Source organism: Pristiophorus japonicus, unplaced genomic scaffold (genome assembly GCF_044704955.1).
Source record: "Pristiophorus japonicus isolate sPriJap1 unplaced genomic scaffold, sPriJap1.hap1 HAP1_SCAFFOLD_308, whole genome shotgun sequence".
NCBI lineage: Eukaryota > Metazoa > Chordata > Chondrichthyes > Pristiophoridae > Pristiophorus > Pristiophorus japonicus.
The window spans coordinates 311,292-332,394 of NW_027252868.1; the positions used below are offsets into that span (position 1 = coordinate 311,292).

The following is a 21,103-nucleotide window of genomic DNA, read 5'->3' on the forward strand; positions in this document are numbered from 1 at the left end:
GGTGGTCAGTGCACAACTCCCACTCGCGTTTTCTGCCCTTTGGTGTTCTGCAGCTCAACCCATACAAATTCCACATCATCCAAGCTAATGTCCTTCATTACTATTGTGTTAATCTCCTCTGTACCAGCAACGCTGGCCTTACCAGCGATGCCGACATCCCTTGAATGAATAAAAAAATGAATCAGACCCATCTGACCTGTCAAGTGGGTGTAAAAGATTCCATGACGTTATTTCGAAGAAAAAAATATCTCTCTGGTGTCCTGGTCAACATTTATCCCTCAACCAACATCACTAAAACAGAGGCTGTGAAAAGCATCTTATAAATACAAGTCTTCCTTTAACAAAGGAGAAACAGCTTTAAAATGGAACAGTCGATAACAGGACATCAATTCGCCTCCTCATGGAGAAATCAAGGAATCGATTCACTGTATGTAGGAAACAAAGCTAATTTATTTGACAGTTGTTTGACAGAGGGAGCAGAAAAGATTTACAAGAATGATTAAGAAACATAGAAAATGAGTAGGAGTAGGCCATTCCGCACTTCGAGCCTGCACCACCATCCAATAAGATCATGGCTGATCATTCCCTCAGTACCTCTTTCCTGCTCTCTCCATACCCCTTGATCCCTTTAGCCGTAAGGGCCATATCTAACTCACTCTTGAATATATCCAATGAACTGGCATCATCAACTCTCTGTGGTAGGGAATTCCACAGGTTAACAACTCTGAGTGAAGAAGTTTCTCCTCATCTCAGTACTAAAAGGCCTACCCCTTATCCTAAGACTGTGTCCCCTGGTTCTGGACTTCTCCATCACGGGAACATTCTTCCCGCATCTAACCTGTCCAGTCCCGTCAGAATCTTGCAAGTTTCTATGAGATTCCCTCTCATCCTTCTAAACTTCAGTGTATAAAGGCCCAGTTGATCCAGTCTCTCCTCATATGTCAGTCCCACCATCCCGGGAATCTGTCTGGTGAACCTTCGCTGCACTCCCTCAATAGCAAGAACGTCCTTCCTCAGATTAGGAGACCAAAATTGAACACAATATTCCAGGTGAGGCCTCACCAAGGCCCTGTACAACTGCAGTAAGACCTCCATGCTCCTATACTCAAATCCCCTAGCTATGAAGGCCAACATACCATTTGCCGCCTTCACCGCCTGTTGTACCTGCATGCCAACTTTCAATGACTGATGAACCATGACACCCAGGTCTCGTTGCACCTCCCTTTCCTAATCTGCAGCCATTCAGATAATATTCTGCCTTTGTGTTTTTGCCCCCAAAGTGGATAACCTTACATTTATCCACATTATACTGCATCTGCCATGCATTTTCCCACTCACCTAACATGTCTAAGTCACCCTGCAGCCTCTTAGCGTCACACTCACAGCTCACACCGCCACCCAGTTTAGTGTCATCTGCAAACTTGGAGATATTACACTCAATTCCTTCATCCAAATCATTGATGTATATTGTAAATAGCTGGAGTCCCAGCACTGAACCCTGCGGCACCCCACTAGTCACTGCCTGCTATTCTGAAAAGGAGTTTATTTCCACTCCTTGCTTCCTGTCTGCCAACCAGTTCTCTATCCACGTCAGTACATTACCCCCAATACCATGTGCTTTGATTTTGCACACCAATCTCTTGTGTGGGACCTTGTCAAAAGCCTTTTGAAAGTCCAAATACACCACATCCACTGGTTCTCCCTTGTCCACTCCACTAGTTACATCCTCAAAAACTTCCAGAAGATTTGTCAAGCATGATTTCCATTTCATAAATCCGTGCTGACTTGGAACGATCCTGTCACTGCTTTCCAAATGCGCTGCTATTTCATCTTTAATAATTGATTCCAACATTTTCCCCACTACTGATGTCAGGCTAATCGATCTATAATTATCCGTTTTCTCTCTCCCTCCCTTTTTAAACAGTGGTGTTACATTAGCTACCCTCAAGTCCATAGGAACCGATCCAGAGTCGATAGACTGTCGGAAAATGACCACCAATGCATCCACTATTTCTAGGGCCACTTCCTTAAGTACTCTGGGATGCAGACTATCAGGCCCTCGGGATTTATCGGCCTTCAATCCCATTAATTTCCCGAACACAATTTCCCGCTTTATAAAGATACCCTTCAGTTCCTCCTTCTTACTAGACCCTTGGTCCCCTTGTATTTCCGGAAGGTTATTTGTGTCTTCCTTCGTGAAAACAGAACCAAAGTATTTGTTTAACTGGTCTGCCATTTCTTTGTTCGCCATTATAAATTCACCCGAATCTGACTGCAAGGGACTTACAATTGTTTTCACTAATCTTTGTCTCTTCACATACCTATAGAAGCTTTTGCAGTCAGTTTTTATGTTCCGAGCAAGTTTCCTCTCATACTCTATTTTCCCCCTCCTAACTAAACCCTTTGTCATCCTCTGCTGTATTACAAAATTCTCCCAGTCCTCAGGTTTGCAGCTTTTTCTGGCCTATTTATATGCCTCTTCCTTGGATTTAACACTATCCTTAATTTCCCTTGTTGGCCACGGTTGAGCCACCTTCCCAGGTTTATCTTTACTCCAGAGACGTACAATTGTTGAAGTTCATCCATGTGATCTTTAAATGTTTGCCATTGTCTATCCACCGTCAAACCTTTAAGTATAATTTGCCAGTCTATTCTAGCCAATTCACGTCTCATACCATCGAAGTTAGCTTTCCCCAAGTTCAGGACCCTAGTCCCTGAATTAACTGTGTCACTCTCCATCTTAATAAAGAATTCTACCATATTATGGTCACTCTTCCCCAAGGGTCCTCGCACAAGATTTGCGGGATGAGGGACATCAGTTCCATGGATAGACTGGAGAAGCTGGGGGTCTTCTTAGAACAGAGAAGGTTGAGAGGAGATTTGATAAAATCATGAGGGGTCTGGACAGAGTAGAGAAAATATTCCCACTGGCGGATGGATGGAGAACCAGAGGACACAGATTCAAGGTGATCGGCAAAAGAACCAAAGGCGACATGAGAAAAAACTTGTTTTACGCAGCGAGTGTTTAGGATCTGGAATGCACGGCCTGAAAGGCTGGTGGAGGCAGATTCAATCGTGGCTTTCAAAAAGTGAATTGGATAAGTACCGGAAATAAAGCATTTGCAGGGCTACGGGGAAAGGGCAGGGAGTGGGACTAGCTGAAGTGCTCTTGCAGAGAGCCGGCACGGGCTCGACGGTCCGAAAGGCCTCCTTCTGTGCTGTAACCATTCTATGATGTCCAGAAAATTAAACTCCAGCCCAGTTGTAGGGATTAATTACACCAGCGGCAACAAACCCCAATGGTCCGAGTGAACATGGTTCAGTCCGGGATGTGATTAACGGCAACAATAACAGCAGAGTCCAACCCCTGCAGTCCCCTGTGAATTCGCTGGTGTGTCAGCAGGTCACATGTACGACTGAATCCCTTCCCACACTCGGAGCAGGTGAACGGTCTCTTCCCAGTGTGAATGCGTTGGTGTGTCAGCAGGGTGGATGAATCAGTGAATCCCTTTCCACACGCGGAGCAGGTGAACGACCTCTCCCCAGTGTGAACTTGCTGGTGTGCTAGCAGCTGGGATGATCGAACGAAACCCTTTCCACATTCAGAGCAGATGAACGGTCTCTCCCCAGTGTGAATGCGTTGGTGTGTCAGCAGGTTGGATAAACAAGTAAAGCCCTTCCCACACTCGGAGCAGGTGAACGGCTTCTCCCCAGTGTGAGTGCACAGGTGTGCCCGCAGGCTGGATGACTGAGTGAAGCCCTTCCCACACACGGGACAGGTAAATGGCCTCTCCCCAGTGTGAATTCGCTGGTGTGCTAGCAGGTGGGATGAACGAGTGAATCCCATCTCACACACTGAGCAGGTGAACGGCCTCTCCCCAGTGTGAATACGCTGGTATACCCGCAGGCTGGATGACTGAGTGAAGCCCTTCCTGCACACGGGACAGGTAAATGGCCTCTCCCCAGTGTGAATACGCTGGTGTGCTAGCAGGTGGGATGAACGAGTGAATCCCTTCCCGCACACAGGACAGATGAATGGCCTCTCCCCAGTGTGAACTCGCTGGTGTACCAACAGGGCGGATGACCGAGTGTATCCCTTCCCACACACGAGGCAGGTGAATGGCCTCTCTCCATTGTGACTGCGTCGATGAGTTTCCAGCTCAGATGCGGAATTGAATCCCTTCCCACAGTCTCCACATTTCCACGGTTTCTCCATGGTGCAGGTGTCCTTGTGTCTCTCCAGGTTGGATGATCAGTTGAAACCTCGTCCACACACACAATACATGAACGGTTTCTCCCCGCTGTGAATGGTGTGACGTTTTTTCAGGCTGTATAACTGGTTAAAGCTCTTTCCACAGTCAGTGCACTGGAACACTCTCACTCGGGTGTGTGTGTCTCGGTGCTTTACCAGTCACACTAATGTTGAAAATCTTTTCCCACAGACAGAACAGACAAATGTTTCTCCTTCCACATTCAAAGGCCGATGGTATACAGGTGAATCGAGTGACTGTCAGATCTCGATATGATTGGTTGGAGTTTCCCGTCTGCAAATCCTCCTTTTCTAATATCCTGTAAAAGGAGTTTACAAAAGTCAGCACTGGAAGTGCAGGATAGAAATGGAGGACAGACATTCCGAGTTTCGATGGAACATTCTTTTCTCTCTTGTTCCCCCAAAGCTGTAAATTCCCGTCCCACACACTCTCCCTCCTCCCGCTGCTGAAATCCAAACTCATCGCTCCACCTCCATCATTTCTTTCTTCCATCTGCTGTTTTCTCACTCCCTCTTCTCTGGTTGAGTTCAGTTCTACATCCCTAGTGTGCAGACTGAGAATAAATGAGGAATCATTTTCTCTCCTGGTCACTGGGACCCTAAAGCCCCGCCCACCCTCTGCTCCTATAGCAAGATGGCCGTGTAGGCACCCTGATCCTGTCCAAGAATTCGGCTAGTTACCCAGAGCGGCCAGTTCTATCACCGCGGGTCAAACATGGGGCCTGTGGGCTCGTATTCGGGGCCTGAGGCCTACACCAGGTGTTTATGAAGCTGCCCAGCCCACCCAGGTGTCCAATTCCTCCGCTGAGCCCACAAGCTCCTACCGACTCGCGGAACATCTCTTCCGCCTCAGACCACCTCCACCACTGGCACTGCACCTGCTCAGAGCACAGCCCGGTCCCGTGTCTGGGCTCCTGTTGTCATTGATAGAGCACTTTACCCCTGCACGGGGGATTCTGGCTACAGAAGTAAACGTTGCAACATTTGGTAGTGAAATGGGTTGATTCAGGACAGACAGCAGGGATTATTGCAGGAAATAACACAGTGCAGTGAGAAAGGAAATGCAGGGGATGTTGTGTAGATGGATTGTCAAAAGGTGTTTGATAAGGTGCCGGACAGGAGGCTTGTTGATCAAATTAAGGCTCACGGTATTAAAGGGAGTGGGGCCGCGTGGAGAGGAAGTTGGGTAAAGGGCAGAAAACAGAGAGAAGTGGTTAATGGATGTTCTTCAAACTGGAGGGATGTAAACAGTGGCGTCCCCAGGGTCAGTGTTGGGACCATTGCTCTTAATATAGAGAAATGATCTGGGCTAAGGTATAAACACACAAGAATTAGAAGCAGGTGTAGGCCATTTGTCTCCTCGAACCTGCTCCGCCATTCAAGACCATACTGATTCATCAATTGATCCACCGCTACAAAAATCAATAATAAGAATAAAACCGGACGGACCACCTGGCATCGACCTCCGCCCCGGTTACAGACACGACAACGGCACACCCAGCCCAGTCTTTCCCACCAACATCTGGGAACTTGTGCCAAAATTGGGAGAGATGTCCCAGACTAGTCAAGCAACAGCCTGACATCGTCACACTCACAGAATCATACCTTTCAGCCAATGTCCCAGACTCCTCCATCACCATCCCTGGGTATGTCCTGTCCCACCGTCAGGACAGACCCACCAGGGGTGGCAGCACAGTAGTATACAGTCGGGAGAGTGTGGCTCTGGGACTCCTCAACATTGACTCTGGACCCCATGAAGTCTCATGGCTCGAGGTCAAGCATGGGCAAGGAAACCTCCTGCTGATTACCACCCACCGCCCTCCCTCAGCTGATGAATCAGTACTCCTCCATGTTGAACACCACTTGGAAGAAGCACTGAGAGTAGCAAGGTGCACAGAATGCACTCTGGGTGGGGGACTTCAATGTCCATCAAGACTGGCTCGGCAGCATCACTACTGACCGAGCTGGCCGAGTCCTGAAGGATATAGCTGCCAGACTGGGCCTGCAGCAGGTGGTGAGAGAATCAACACGAGGGGGAAAACCTACCTTCGGAAAGGGCCCGAGAGTGGGAGCAGCGGTAAGCCTACAAAGGGCGTGAGTCAGCCGAGCAGTGGGACTTCGGAAAGGGCCCGAGAGTGGGAGCAGCGGTAAGCCTACAAAGGGCGTGAGTCAGCCGAGCAGCGGGACTTCGGAAAGGGCACAAAGTGGGAGCAGCGGTAAGCCTACAAAGGGCGTGAGTCAGCCGAGCAGTGGGACTTCGGAAAGGGCACAGAGTGGGGAGCAGCGGTAAGTCTACAAAGGGCGTGAGTCAGCCGAGCAGCGGGACTTCGGAAAGGGCACAGAGTGGGAGCAGCGGTAAGCCTACAAAGGGCGTGAGTCAGCCGAGCAGACAGCCGAAACAGCACCAAGTGACCTGGGAGGGCAAGAAGTAAAAAGATTCAAAGTGTGATGTCACAGGAAAGCAGGGAAGTGATTGGTTGGTCAGTTTTTCTCTCTTTTCTTGGGCATTGGTTTAAATTAAGAGCTGGGATTAAAAATCTAAACTTTCAAAACGTGAAAACTTAATTAAATCCATTCGAGATGGCAGGGCAGGCGATGTGTTACTGCTGCTACATGTGGGAGCTGGTTGACCCCATTGAGGTCCACAGCGATCACATCTGCAGTAAGTGTTGGCTGCTCGAGGAACTTCGGCTCCGCGTTGATGAGCTGGAGTCCGAGCTGCAGACACTGCGACACATCAGGGAGGGGGAGAGTTACCTGGACGCTGTGTTCCAGGAGGCAGTCACACCCCTTAGATTAATTAATTCAAATTTGTTCCGTGGTCAGGGACAGGAGGGTGTGACTACGAGCGAGGCAGCTGTGGGGGCCCAGGAGGTAGTGATGGAGGAGCCTCAGTCCTTGCATTTGTCCAACAGGTACGAGATACTTGCTCCCTGTTTGGACGAGGGCAGGGACTGCAGGGAGGATGAGCAAACTGACCACAGCGCCGTGATACAGGAGGCCATTCAATGGGGGGAGTAAAAATAAATGTTGTAGTGGTAGGAAAGAGTATAGTTAGGGGGATAGATACTGTTCTCTGCAGCCGAGCGCGAGAGTCCCGAAGGCTGCGTTGCCTGTCCGGTGCCAAGGTTAAGGACATCTCCTCCGGGCTGGAGAGTGGGAGGGGGAAGATCCAGTTGTCGTGGTCCACGTAGGGACCAATGACATAGACAGAACAAAGAAAGAGGTTCTGCTGAGGGATTTTGAGCAGCTAGGGGCTAAATTAAAAAGGAGAACCACAAAGGCAATAATCTCTGGATCACTACCCGTGCCACGAGCAAATTTGCATAGCGTAAATAAGATCAGAGAGATGAACATGTGGCTCAAAGACTGGTGTGGGAGAAATGGGTATCGGTTCATGGGGCACTGCCACCAGTACTGGGGGGGGTCGGGGGTGGGGGGGAAGGGTTCAGGCGAGCAGAAATTTGAAAAGTCAAAGAGCAAGGAGAAGGCAATAGAGCAGGGTAGCGGTGGGGGAAATGATAACCAGACTGTGACAGGAAGGGACAGAATGTATAAAATAAGAGTGTAACAGAAAGTAGGGTCAAAGCAGGGGAAAATGGTAAAAAGACAAAATTAAAAGCTCTTTATCTGAATGCACGCAACATTTGTAACAAGATAGATGAGTTGACGGCACAAATAGATACAAATGGATATGATCTGATTGCCATTACAGAAATGTGGTTGCAAGGTGACCAAGGCTGGGAACTGAATATTCAGGGGTATTTAACAATTCAGAAGGATAGACAGAAAGGAAAAGGTGAGTTCTGTTAATAAAGGATGAGATCAGTGCAGTAGTGAGAAATGATATTGGCTCAGAAGATCAAGATGTAGAATCAGTTTGAATGGAGATAAGAAATAATAAGGGGAAGAAGTCACTGGTGGGCGTAGTCCATAGGCCCCCTAACAGTAACTACACTGTTGGACGGAGTATAAATCAAGAAATAATGGAGGCTTGTAAGAAAGGTACGGCAATAATCATGGGCGACTTTAATCTTCATGTTGATTGGACAAATCAAGTTGGCCAAGGTAGACTTGAGGAAGAGTTTATAAGAGTGTATCCGGGATGGTTTCCTTGAAGAGTAAGTTGAAGAAACCAATCAGGGAGCAGGCTATCTTAGATCTGGTACTGTGTAATGAGACAAGATTAATAAATTATCTCATAGTAAAGGATCCTCTCGGAAAAAGTGATCATAACATGGTTGAATTTCAAATTCAGTTGGAGGGTGAGAAAGTCAGACCTCAAACCAATGCCCTGATTCTAAATAAAGGCTACTATAAAGGTATGAAAGCAGAAGTGGGGATGTTCGCTGATAACTGCACAGTATTCAGTTCCATTTGCAACTCCTCAGATAATGGAGCAGTCCATGCCCGCTTGCAGCAAGACCTGGACAACATTCAGACTTGGGCTGATAAGTGGCAAGTAACATTCGCGCCACTCGAGTGCCTGACAATGACTATATCCAACAAGTGAGAGTCTAACCACCGCCCCTTAACATTCAATGGCATTACTATCGCCGAATCCCCTACCATCAACATCCTGGGGGTCACCATTGACCAGAAACTTAACTGGACCTGCCACATAAATACTGTGACAACAAGAGCAGGTCAGAGGCTGGGTATTCTACGGTGAGTGTGTCATCTCCTGACTCCCCAAAGCCTTTCCATCATCTACAAGGCACAAGCCAGGAGTGTGATGGAATACTCTCCACTTGCCTGGATGAGTGAAGCTCCAACAACACTTAAGAAGCTCGACACCATCCAGGACAAAGCAGCCCGCTTTATTGGCATTCCATCCACCACCTTAAACACCCACTCCCTCCACCACCAGCATACCGTGGCTGCAGTGTGTACCATCTGCAAGATGCACTGCAGCAACACCTCCCAAACCCGCGACCTCTATCATCGAGAAGGACAAGGGCAGCAAGCACATGGGAACACCACCACCTCCACATTCCCCTCCAAGTCATACACCATCCTGAATTGAAAGCATATCGCCATTCCTTCATCGTCGCGAGGTCAAATTCCTGGAACTCCCTCCCTAACAGCACTGTGGCACTACCATCACCACACGGACTGCAGCAGTTCATGAAGGTGGCTTACCACCATCTTCTCAAGGGCAATTAGGGATGGGCAATAAATGCTGGCCTTGCCAGCGACGCCTACATCCCGTGAATGTATAAAAAAAAAGTTAGCTTAAGTCAACTGGGAAACTAGATTAAAGTGTAAGACAGTTGAGAAGCAGTGACAGACAGTAAAGGAGATATTTCATAACTCAACAAAAATATATTTCAGTGAGAAGGAAAGACTTTAAGCGAAGGGAGAACTATCCGTGGCTAACGAAGGAAGTAAAGGATGGTATCAATTTGAAAACAATGTCATACAAAGTGGCCAAGATCAGTGGGAGGCCGGAGCATTGGCAAATTTTAAAAAACAGCAAATGATGACAAAAGAAATAATAGAGGGAAGATCGATTGTGAGAGTAAACTAGCAAGCAATATAAAAAAGATAGTATGAGCTTCTACAGATATGTAAAAAGGATAGGGTAGCTAAAGTAAACGTTGGTCCCTTAGAGGATGAGACTGGGGAATTAATAATGGGGAACAGGAAAATGGCAGAGACTTTGAACAAATAATTTGTATCAGTCTTCACGGTAGAAGATAGTAAAAACATTCCAATAATAGATAATCAAGGGGCTATAGCGAGGGAGGAACTTAAAGCAATCACTATCACAAAAAAAGGGCTCAGTAAAATAATGGGACTAAAGATGGAAAAGTCCCCTGGACCTGATGGCTTGCAAGCTTGGGTCTTAATACACAGTAATGGTCCCACTTCACTGTCCCATCAAATACTCCAAGGGCCCACACAGCACGGGTTAGATACAGAGTAAAGATCCCTCTATACTGTCCCATCAAACACTCCCAGGGGAGGTACAGTACGGGTTAGATACAGAGTAAAGCTCCCTCCATACTGTCCCATCAAGCACTCCCAGGGGAGGTACAGTACAGGTTAGATATAGAGTAAAGTTTCCTTTACACCGGCCAACAGACACTCCAAGGGCAGGTATTGCATGGGTTAGGCAGAGGGTAAAGCTCCCTCTATACTCCCCGATCAAACAATGCCAGGGCAGGCATAGCATATGCTAGATAAGAGCAAGGCTCCTTCTGCACTGTCCCATCAAACACTCCCAGGACAGGTACAGCACAGGTTGGATACAGAGTAAACCTACCTCTACACTGCCCCAAACACTCCCAGAGCAGGTACAGCATGGGTCAGATACAGAGTAAAGCCCTGTGTACATTATCCCACCAGGGCAGGTACAACACGGATTAGATAGCGTAAACCTCTCTCTATACTGTCCCATCAGACACTCCCAGGACAGGTACAGTACTGGTTAGATACAGAGTAAATCTCCTTCTACACTGTTCCATCAAACACTCCCAGGGCAGGTACAGCCTGGATTAAATATAGAGGAAAGCTCCCTTTACACTGTCCCATCAAACACTCCAAGGGTAGGTATCGAACATAAGAAATAGATGCAGGAGTTGGCCATTTGGCCCCTCGAGCCTGCTCCGCCATTCAATAAGATCATGGTTGATCTGATCCTGGCCTCAACTCCACTTCCCCGCCCACTCCCCATAACCCTGGACTCCCTTATCATTCAAAAATCTGTCTATCCCCACCTTAAATACATTCAATGACCCAGCCTCCACAGCTCTCTGAGGTAGAGAATCCCAAAAGATTCTCGTCCCTCAGATAAGAAATTCCTCCATTTCAGTTTAAAATGAGCTACCTCTTATTCTGAAACTATGCTCCCTAGTTCTAGATTCCTCCACGAGGGGAAACATCCTCTCTGTATCAACCCTGTCAAGCCCCCTCAGAATCTTATACGTTTCAATAAGATCACCTCTAAGTCTTCTAAACTCCAAAGAGTATCGGCCCCACCTGCTTTACCTTTCTTCTTATGACAACCCCTTTATCTTAGTCATCAACCTCGGGAACCTTCTCTGAACTGCTTCCAGTGCAAGTATACCCCTTCTTAAATAAGGAGACCAAACTGTACGCAGTACTCCAGGTGTAGTCTCACCAATGCCCTGTACAGTTGCAGAAGGACTTTCTTACTTTTATACTCCATTCCCCCTTGCAATAAAGGACAACATTCCATTTGTGTTCCTAATTAATTGCTCGAACTGCACACTAACTTTGTGTGTTTAATGTACAAGGACCCCCAGATCCCTCTGTACTATCGCATTTTGTAATCTCTCCCCATTTAAATAATAATTTGCTGTTTTATTTCTCCGACCAAAGTGTATAACCTCACATTTTCCCACATTATACTCCATCTGCCAAGGTTTTGCCCACTCACTTAGCCTCTCTATATCCCTTTGTAGATTCTTTGCATCCTCCTCACAACTTGCTAAGTTAGCACAGGTTAGATACAGAGTAAATCTCCGTCTACATTATCCATCAAACAGTCGCAGAGCAGGTACAACACTTGTTAGATACAAAGTAAAGCTCCCTCTACATTGTCCCATCAAATACTCTCAGGGCAGGTACAGCATGGGTTAGATACAGAGTAAAGCTCCCTCTACACTTTCGCATCAAACACTCGCAGGGCAGGTATAGCAAAATTAGATACAGAATAAATCTCCCTCTACACTGTCCCATCAAAACTCCCAGAGCAGGTACAGCACGGGTCAGAAACAGAGTAAAGCTCCATCTACACTGTCCCATCAAACACTTGCAGGGCAGGTACAGCATGGATTAGATAGAGTAAACCTCCCTCTACACTGTCCCATCAAACACTCCCAGGGCAGCTACAGCATGGATTAGATATAGAATAAAGCTCTCGCTACACTCTGGGGGGAGAGTTGAACAGCCAGAGGTTATGGTTCACATCGGTAGCAATGACATGGGTAGGAAGAGTGATGAGGTCCTGCAGGCAGAGTTTAGGGAGCTAGGAGAGAAATTAAAAAGCAGGACCTCAAAAGGTAGTAATCTCTGGATTACTCCTGGTGCCATGAGCTAGTGAGTACAGAAATAGGAGGATCGAGCAGCTGGCTGGAGAGATGGTGCAGGCGGGAGGGCTTTAGCTTCCTGAGGCATTGGGACTGCTTCTGGGGGAGGTGGGACCTGTACAAGCCGGACGGGTTGCACCTCAACATAGCAGGGACCAATATCCTCGCGGGTGGGTTTCCTAATGCTGTTGGGGAGGGTTTAAACTAGCTTGGCAGGGGGATGGGAACCTGAAAAAGATTCAATAGGGAGGAGTAAAGCTGGAATTAGAAAGCAAAAATAAAGAAAGTGAATTTGAAGGAGAGGATGCAAGCAGGAAAAAAAAGTAAAAAAAACAAACTTAAAGGCACTGTGTCTAAATACACGTAGCATTTGTAACAAAATAGATAAGTTGACAGCACAAATGGGTATGATCTGATAGCCATTAGAGAGCTGTGGTTACAAGGTGACCAGGACTGGGAATTAAATAATTCAGGGGTACTTGACAATCCGGAAGGACAGACAGAAAGGAAAAGGAGGTGGAGTAGCTCTATGGATAAAGAATGGAATCACTGCAATAGTAAGAAACAATATTGGCTGAAATGATAAGGATGTTGAGACAGCTTGGGTGGAGATAAGGAATAATAAGGGGAAAACGTCACTGGTGGGCATAGTCTATAGGCCCCCGAACAGTAGCAATTCTGTTGGTCGCAGCATAAACCAGGAAATAGTGGGGCTTGTAAAAAGGGAACAGCAATAATCATAGGTGATATTAACCTCCATATTGATTGGACAAATCAAATTGGTCAGGGCAGCCTTGAGGTGGAGTTCATGGAGTACATAAGCGACGGGTTCCTTGAGCAGTATTGTAACAGAACCAACCAGGGGGCAGGCTATCTTAGATCTGATCCTGTGTAATGAGACAGGATTAATAAACAATCTCTAGTAAAGGATCCCCTCGGAATGAGTGATCATAACATGATTGAATTTCAAATTCAGATGGAGGGTGAGAAAGTTGGATCTCTAACCAGCGTACTAAGCTTAAATAAAGGAGACTATGAAGGTATGAGGGCAGAGTTGGGTAAAGTGGACTGAGAAAATAGATTAATGTGTAGGACGGTTGATGAACTGTGGTGTACATTTAAGGAGATATTTCACAACTCTCAAGAAAAATACATTCCAGTGAGGAGGAAAGGGTGCAAGAGAAAAGATAGCCATCCATTGCTAACTAAAGAAATAAAGGACGGTATCCAACTAAAAACAAGGGCATACAAAGTGACCAAAACTAGTGGGAGGACAGAAGACTAGGAAGCTTTTAAAAGTCAGCAAAGAACGACGAAAAAAATGAAGAAGAAAGGGAAGATAGACTATGAGAGTAAATTAGCACAAAATATAAAAACAGATAGCAAGAGTTTCTATAGGTATTTAAAAAGGAAAAGAGTGGCTAAAGTAAATGTTGGTCGCTTAGAGGACGAGACCGGGGAATTAATAATGAGGAACATGGAGATGGCAGAAACTCTGAACAAATATTTTGTATCAGTCTTTACAGTAGAGGACACCAACAATATTCCAACAGTGGATAGTCAAGGGGCTGGGGAGAGGGGGGGGGGGGGGCAGAGGAACTTAGCACAATCACAATCACTAAGGAGGTGGTACTCAGTAAAATAATAGGACGAAAGGCAGATATATCCCCTTGACCTAATGGCTTGCATCCTAGGGTGTTAAGAGAAGTCGCGGCAGGGATTGTGGATGCATTGGTTGTAATTTACCAAAATTCCCTGGATTCTGGAGAGGTCCCAGCAGATTGGAAAACTGCAAATGTAATGCCCCATATTTAAAAAAGGAGGCAGACAAAAAACAGGAAACTTATAGACCAGTTAGCCTAATATCTGTGGTTGGGAAAATGTTGCCCTTGTCCATTATTAAAGAAGCAGTGGCAGGACATTTGGATAAGCAAAATTCGGTCAGGCAGAGTCAGCTTGGATTTATGAAGGGGAAGTCATGTTTGACAAATTTGCTGGAGTTCTTTGAGAATGTAACGAACAGGATGGATCAAGTGGAACCAGTGGATATGGTGTATTTGGACATCCAGCAGGCATTTGACAAGGTGCTACATAAAAGGTTGTTGCACAAGATAAAAGTTCACAATGTTGGGGTTAATATATTAGCATGGGTAGAGGATTGGCTAACTAATAGAAAACAGAGTCGGGATAAATGGCTCATTCTCTGGTTGGCAACCAGTAACTAGTGGGGTGCTGCAGGGATCAGTGCTGGGTCCCCAACTATTTACAATCTATATTAACAACTTGGAAGAAGGGACTGAGTGTAACGTAGCCAAGTTTGCTGACAATACAAAGATGGGAGGAAAAGCAATGTGTGAGCAGGACACAAAAAATCTGCAGAAGGACATAGACAAGCTCAGTGAGTGGGCAAAAATTTGGCAGTTGGAGTATAATGTTGGAAAGTGTGAGGTCATGCGCTTTGGCAGAAAAAATCAAAGAGCAAGTTATTATTTAAATGGAGAAAGATTGCAAAGCGCCACAGTACAGCGGGACCTGGGGTTACTTGTGCATGAAACACAAAAAGATAGTATGCAGATACAGCAAGTGATCAGGAAGGCGAATGGTATCTTGGCCTTTATTGCAAAGGGGTTGGAGTATAAAAACAGGGAAGTCTTGCTGCAGCTATACAAGGTTTTGGTGAGGCCACACCTGGAATACTGTGTGCAGTTTTGGTTTTCATATTTACAAAAGGATATAGTTGCTTTGGAGGCAGTTCAGAGAAGGTTCACTCGGTTGATTCCGGGGATGAGAGGGTTGACTTATGAGGAAAGGTTGAGGAGGTTGGGCCTCTACTCACTGGAGTTCAGAAGAATGAGGCGATCTTATCGAAACGTATAAGATTATGAGGGGGCTCAACAAGGTGGATGCAGAGAGGATGTTTCCACTGATGGGGGAGACTTGAACTAGAGGGCATGATCTTAGAATAAGGGGCCGCCCATTTAAAACAGAGATGAGGAGAAATTTCTTCTCTCACAGGGTTAGAAATCTGTGGAATTCGCTGCCTCAGAAAGCAGTAGAAGCTGGGACATTGAATAAATTTAAGACAAACGTAGACAGTTTCTTAAACGATAAGGGGATAAGGGGTTATGTCCTCTTCACAACTTGCTAGGTTAGCATCGGTTTGGCACACAGTAAATCACCGTCTACATTATCCCATCAAACACTCCCAGGGAAGGTACAATATGGGTTACATTCAGAGAAAAGCTCCCACCACACTGTCCCATCAAATACTCCCAAGGCAGTTACAGTATGGGTTAGATAGAGAGAAAAGCTACCTCGAAAGTGTCCCGTCAAACTCTGCCAGATCAGGTACAACATGGGTTAGATACAGCGCAAAGCTCCCTTTACATTATCCTGTCAAAAACTCCCAGGGCAGGTACAGCACAGGGTTAGATGCAGAGTAAAACTCTCTCCATACTATCCCATCAAACAGTCCCAGGACATGTACAACATGGGTTAGATACAGAGTAAAGCTCCCTATAAACTGTCCCATCAAACAATCCTAGGGCAGGTACAGCACGGGTTAGATACAGGGTAACTCTCCCTTACTACAACAGTGACTACAATCCAAAAGTACTTCATTGGCTGTAAAGCGCTTTCAGATGTCCTTTGGTCGTGAAAGGCGCCAAATAAATCCAAGTCTTTCTCCCTCTTCACTGTCCCATGAGACACTGCCAGTCCATAATGAGCAGGGCTCAGGGAGGTTGGTTGCTAGGCACTGCAGTGTTATCATAAAGCAGGGCCATTCAGCCCAGTGGGTCCTCTCCATGTCCCTTTAAAGGTGGAGAGCTGGGACATCCTGTCTCAACACACATCCCCCTGTTCATACTGAGAATCCCCGAGACGGCCCAAGGCCCAGAGTGTGGAACACAACCAAGAGAGGAGGAGAGCTGGTGCAGTGTGGGAGATGAGGGAGGAGTCTGCTCAATCTTAGGGGCAGATCAGACAAAGTGCTTTGAGTGGTGGGTCCAGCAGTGAAACTGAAAACAAACCAAAGGGAATAAATAAAGATCCAATCCAAGGGAACAAGCAACGGGTCATTGGGCAGACATCACAACCGGCCCAGAATTATTCAATGGGCGAGCATCGATTGCTTATTGTGGGAAGTTCCACACTTCAACCATCCATTGAGTGAAGAAGTGTTTCCTAACATCTCTCCTGAATGGCCTGGCTCAGAGTTTAAGGTTCTATCCCCTCGTCCTAGACACCCCAAGCAGCAGAATAAATTTCTCTCTATCTACCCTAGCAATTGCTTTCAAATTCACACTAAATTCCCATCCCGACTGCGCTGCTGGCAGCTTATCAATTTAAATTCAGCAGCAGTATGATCTGTTACTGCACTGACAACTTTCCACCCGCAGCTCCTGATTAGTTTCAGGTTAAAGCTTCCTCTAAACTGTCCCATGAAGCACTCCCAGGGCAGGGACAGCATGAATTAGGTACATAGTAAATCTGTGTCAGAGGAACTGTACCCCAGTAAAGTCAGTGCCAGAGGAAACTGTACCCCAGAGAGAGTCAGTGCCAGAGGAAACTGTACCCAGTGAGAGTCAGTGCCAGAGGAACCTGTACCCCAGTGAGAGTCAGTGCCAGAGGAAACTGTACCCCAGTGAGAGTCAGTGCCAGAGGAAACTGTACCCCAGAGAGAGTCAGTGCCAGAGGAAACTGTACCCCAGAGTCAGTGCCAGTGGAAACTGTACCCTAGTAAGAGTCAGTGCTACAGGAAACCGTACCTCAGAGAGAGTCAGTGTTACAGGAAACTGTATTCCAGTGAGAGTCAGTGCTAGAGGAAACTGTATCCCAGTGAGAGTCAGTGCCAGAGGAAACATGCAGCAGAGCCTGGTCTCCAGTCATCTTGGATCCCCTTGCCATTGGACCAAGACCTTGCTCTGCCAAGCCCATGTGGTAGCTAATGTGCAAGGGCCACCTCACGTTAAAATAATTCATGCTATTAGCAATACATAACAATCCTCTTCCTCTGCAGTTATCAATCTATTGCAATTCCCCATGCCTGTAGTTTCATTATATTACAATTCAAAATATATTCAGTTACCAGCAACAAATTGCATTCATATCGTGCCTTAAACGTAGTGAAATGTCCCAAGGCACTTCACAGGACTGTTAGCAAACAAAATTTGACACCCAGTCACATGAGGAAATATTAGCACAGGTGACTGAAAGCTTGTTCAAAGGCTAGGTATTAAGTTGCATTTTAAAGGTGGAGGTGTTAGGGAGGAATTCCAGAGCTTATGTCCTCGGCAGCTGAAGGTACGGCCACCAATATTGGAGGGATGAAAATTAGGGCTGCTCAAGAGGCCAGAATTGGAGGAATGCAAAGATCTGAGGATTGTCGCGCTGGAGGAGGTTACAGCAATAGGGAGGGGCAAGGTCCTGGATGGATTTCAAACCAAGGATGAGAATTTTGAAAGCGAGGCATTGATGGACGAGGAGCCAATGTAGTTCAGCGAGCTTAGGAGTGATGGGTGAACGGAAATTGGTACAAGTTGGGATGAGAGGGCTGAGGACAGATTGAGTAGAATAGGCCTATATTCTCTTTAGAAGAACGGAAGGTGATATCATTGAAACATATAAAATTCTTAAGAGGAATTGACGAGGGCTGGATAGTCTAGAGTTAGGGGTCCTAGTATTAGGATAACAGATCGGTCATTTAAGACTATGTGGAGGAGCCATTTCTTCACTCAGAGAGTTGTGAATCTTTAAAATTCTCTATCGAATAGAGATCTTACTGAATGGCGGAGTAGATAGGAGGGGCCGTATAGCCAACTCCTGCTGCTACTTCTTCTGTTCTTGAGTAAGGATACGGACAGGAGTGTTTTAGAAACATAGAAATTTACAGCGCAGAAGGAGGCCATTTCTGACCATTGTGTCTGTGCCGGCTGACAAAGAGCCGTACGGCCCTCGGTCAGCAGCCCTGAAGGTTACATATAAACCTATGAACAATGGCAAAAAGGTAAATAGCACCCAGCCTAACCAGCCCGCCTCACACAACTGTGACACCCCTTGCACCAAAACATTCTACACTCCACCCCAACCAGAGCCATGTGATGTCCTGTAAGAGGCAAAAACCAGGTAAAAACCCAGGCCAATTTAGGGAAAAATATTTGGGAAATTTCTCTCTTACCTATCCAGGCGCTCGAAACTAGTCCAGATCACCCTGCCCGTATTCGATTCCCTGCAGCACTTACCATTATATCTGCGCCGGCCAACAAGAGGTTATCTCGTCTAATCCCAATTACCAGCTCTAGGTCCGTACCCTGCAGGTTATGGCACTTTGTGCCCATCCAACTATCTCTTAAAAGAGGTGAAGGTTTCTGTATCCACCACTCTTCCAGGCAGTGAGTTCCAGATCCCCACAACCCTCTGCGTAAAGAAGCCCCCCTCAAATCCTTCCACCAACCACCTTAAAACTATGCCCCCCAAGTTTAAGCTTAAGTTTACAAAGAGTGTGAAGTATGAGGCTGATCAGAGGCATGGATGAGGGTTTGAGCAGATGAGCTAAGGAAGGGGCAGAGACCGGCGATGTTATGGAGGTGGAAGTAAGCGTACTTGGTGATCGAGGGACTATGGGTTCGGAAGCTCATCTCGGGGTCAAGTACGACGCCAATCAATAAATTGCAACTCTCCATATCTGTGTTTCAGTATATTAGAATACCACATATCTCTAGTGATCAATGCTTCAATATTAGTAGTTATCAATATAAGTAGTTATCAATATATTTTCTTATAATTCTAAATGTTCATGAATGAATAATTGATTCTGTGGGTGATGGGCCGTGCTGGTCTTTCAGATCGGTCTGTGCACCGTGATCAGTGAATTGACGATGTGCTTCCGGTTCAATCTTTCCATTGGCTTTCTCACCAGATGGGAAATATTTGAACATTGAGATCTGATGGTGTCGGTGTGAGTTCAGCCGCACCTAATGTACAGAGACTGGTCCATCTGCTGGGCTGTGCCTCAAACTGGAGTCATCTCTTAGATCAAAGCCCTTTACTCTAAAACACACACAAGATTCACTGTGACTGTGTTTAGAGACAGAAACTGATCTCACTTCACATCCCATTGCACGGCCTCATGCTGGATATTGTACTCGGTGGTTAGTCTCTCCCGGTCTCATTTCCTGTCTTACCTTGTAACCTGTGTGTACTGTCTACAGGACCGGTGTGTATCTGAGTAAATGGCACTTTCTCTTACCTTTCTCCCCAGTCGATCTATTGATGCGCTTTCAATCGGAAGGGGCTCCCTGGTTGGTGCTCTCACAATCCTGTGCTGGTTCACCTGCTGTTGTTCCTCAGTCCACAATCCCCGTTTCCTTCCAGCTGTGGAACTTTCTCAATCACTCCGCCATTCACCGGGAGATCTAATTATCACAGGGCAGAAAATTAGAAGATTAATGTTGTGAAGTGGAATGAAGTGTAGAGTGTTTTGCCAACGTTTCAGAAAAGTATATGTCCAGTATTTCTGTTTGATTTTATCCTTTTCCTCAGATCTCTCCCATCCTGGACTTACAGAAAATCACCAGAATTGTCCCCGGGTTACACACGGTCTGATCTCACGAGGCCCCCGGGTTACACACTGTCTGATCTCACTGGGCCCCCGGGTTACACACTGTCTGATCTCACTGGGACCCCGGGTTACACACTGTCTGATCTCACTGGGCCCCCGGGTTACACACTGTCTGATCTCACTGGGCCCCCGGGTTACACACAGTCTGATCTCACAGGGCCCCCGGGTTACACACTGTCTGATCTCACTGGGAGAGGAGGAGGGGCAGGGGAGAGGAGGAGGGGGACGATGACAGGAGTCCCTCAGCTTTCCCAGGAAACACCCCCCGCCCCCCACTCTCTCCCCCATGTCTGTCTCCTCCCTCCCCAGTCATTCTGGAGGTGTGCCTGTGTCAGACTGTGCGCGCTTGTCGTGTCTCTTTTGCCCTTCTCACCCCCCCGGGGACACTCTCCCTCGGCTCCCTCTCCCCCCGGGACACTCTCCCTCGGCTCCCTCTCCCCCCCGGGACACTCTCCCTCGGCTCCCTCTCCCCCCGGGACACTCTCCCTCGGCCCCCTCTCTCCCCGGTGCCGCTCAGCTCCGCTCACTTTTCGCCATCTTGTTTACCTTCACCAACGGCCGACCTCCGGGGATCCCGCACATGCGCAGCGCCGCCTCACAGCGCACTCAGGGAGGCGTTGTCCGCTCTTGCAATTGGCTGGTTTACCTGATTGACGGGCCGCCCACCAATCGCGGCCCTGTATCTGCCATTTACCCCGCCCTATCCCACAGTCGGAGGCGGGCTCGCTCCGCGTCACGTCGCTGCGATTCGCACTCGCGCTACCGCTCACAGCGCCAGTGACGTCATCAATCCGGCAGCGCGAGCTGCGTGACGTCAGCAACCCGGCAAGAACGGGTGTGACGTCAGAACCCCAGCAACGCATGCTGTGTGACATCAGTAACCTGGCAACGCAGTCTGTGTGACATCATGTAACCTGGTGGGGAGGGCACCAACACCACTGTATGGCCATACCGAGTCTGGCACCAGGGTAGGGCACCGACCCACAGAATGGCCGTGTACCGAGCCTGGTACCAGGGGAGGGCATCGACCTCACAGGATGGCCGTGTACCGAGCCTGGCACCAGGGGCGGGAAGGGCACCAGGAAAACCATTGGCCCATTGGTTGTCACGTGTGTGTCCAGCGGGGCGGGAGCTGCGGGTTTTACCATCAGTGAC

General features: G+C 47.3%; 1 protein-coding gene across 3 annotated transcripts; it reads right to left on the reverse strand.

Moving 5' to 3' along the window:
- Positions 1 to 430: 430 nt before the first annotated feature.
- On the reverse strand, positions 431 to 20,523 carry LOC139249354 (zinc finger protein 774-like). 3 transcript variants are annotated; one of them, XM_070872335.1, is made up of 3 exons: positions 20,495 to 20,523; positions 19,577 to 19,742; positions 431 to 4,569 (listed from the first exon to the last, which is right to left on the reverse strand). In XM_070872335.1, the coding sequence occupies exon 3, from the start codon at positions 4,214 to 4,216 to the stop codon at positions 3,320 to 3,322; it is 897 nt and encodes a 298-aa protein (XP_070728436.1). In that variant the 5' UTR covers positions 4,217 to 4,569; positions 19,577 to 19,742; positions 20,495 to 20,523; the 3' UTR covers positions 431 to 3,319. The 3 variants fall into 3 exon arrangements, with proteins under 3 accessions (XP_070728436.1, XP_070728435.1, XP_070728433.1); XM_070872334.1 differs by having other exon boundaries at positions 20,476 to 20,508; XM_070872332.1 differs by lacking the exon at positions 20,495 to 20,523 and adding an exon at positions 19,892 to 20,314.
- Between the last annotated feature and the right edge of the window lie 580 nt (positions 20,524 to 21,103).

What these genes read in the sequence shown, in the direction of transcription:
- LOC139249354 (XM_070872335.1), bottom strand. Translation starts at nt 4,216, where the DNA reads ATGGAGAAACCGTGGAAATGTGGAGACTGTGGGAAGGGATTCAATTCC.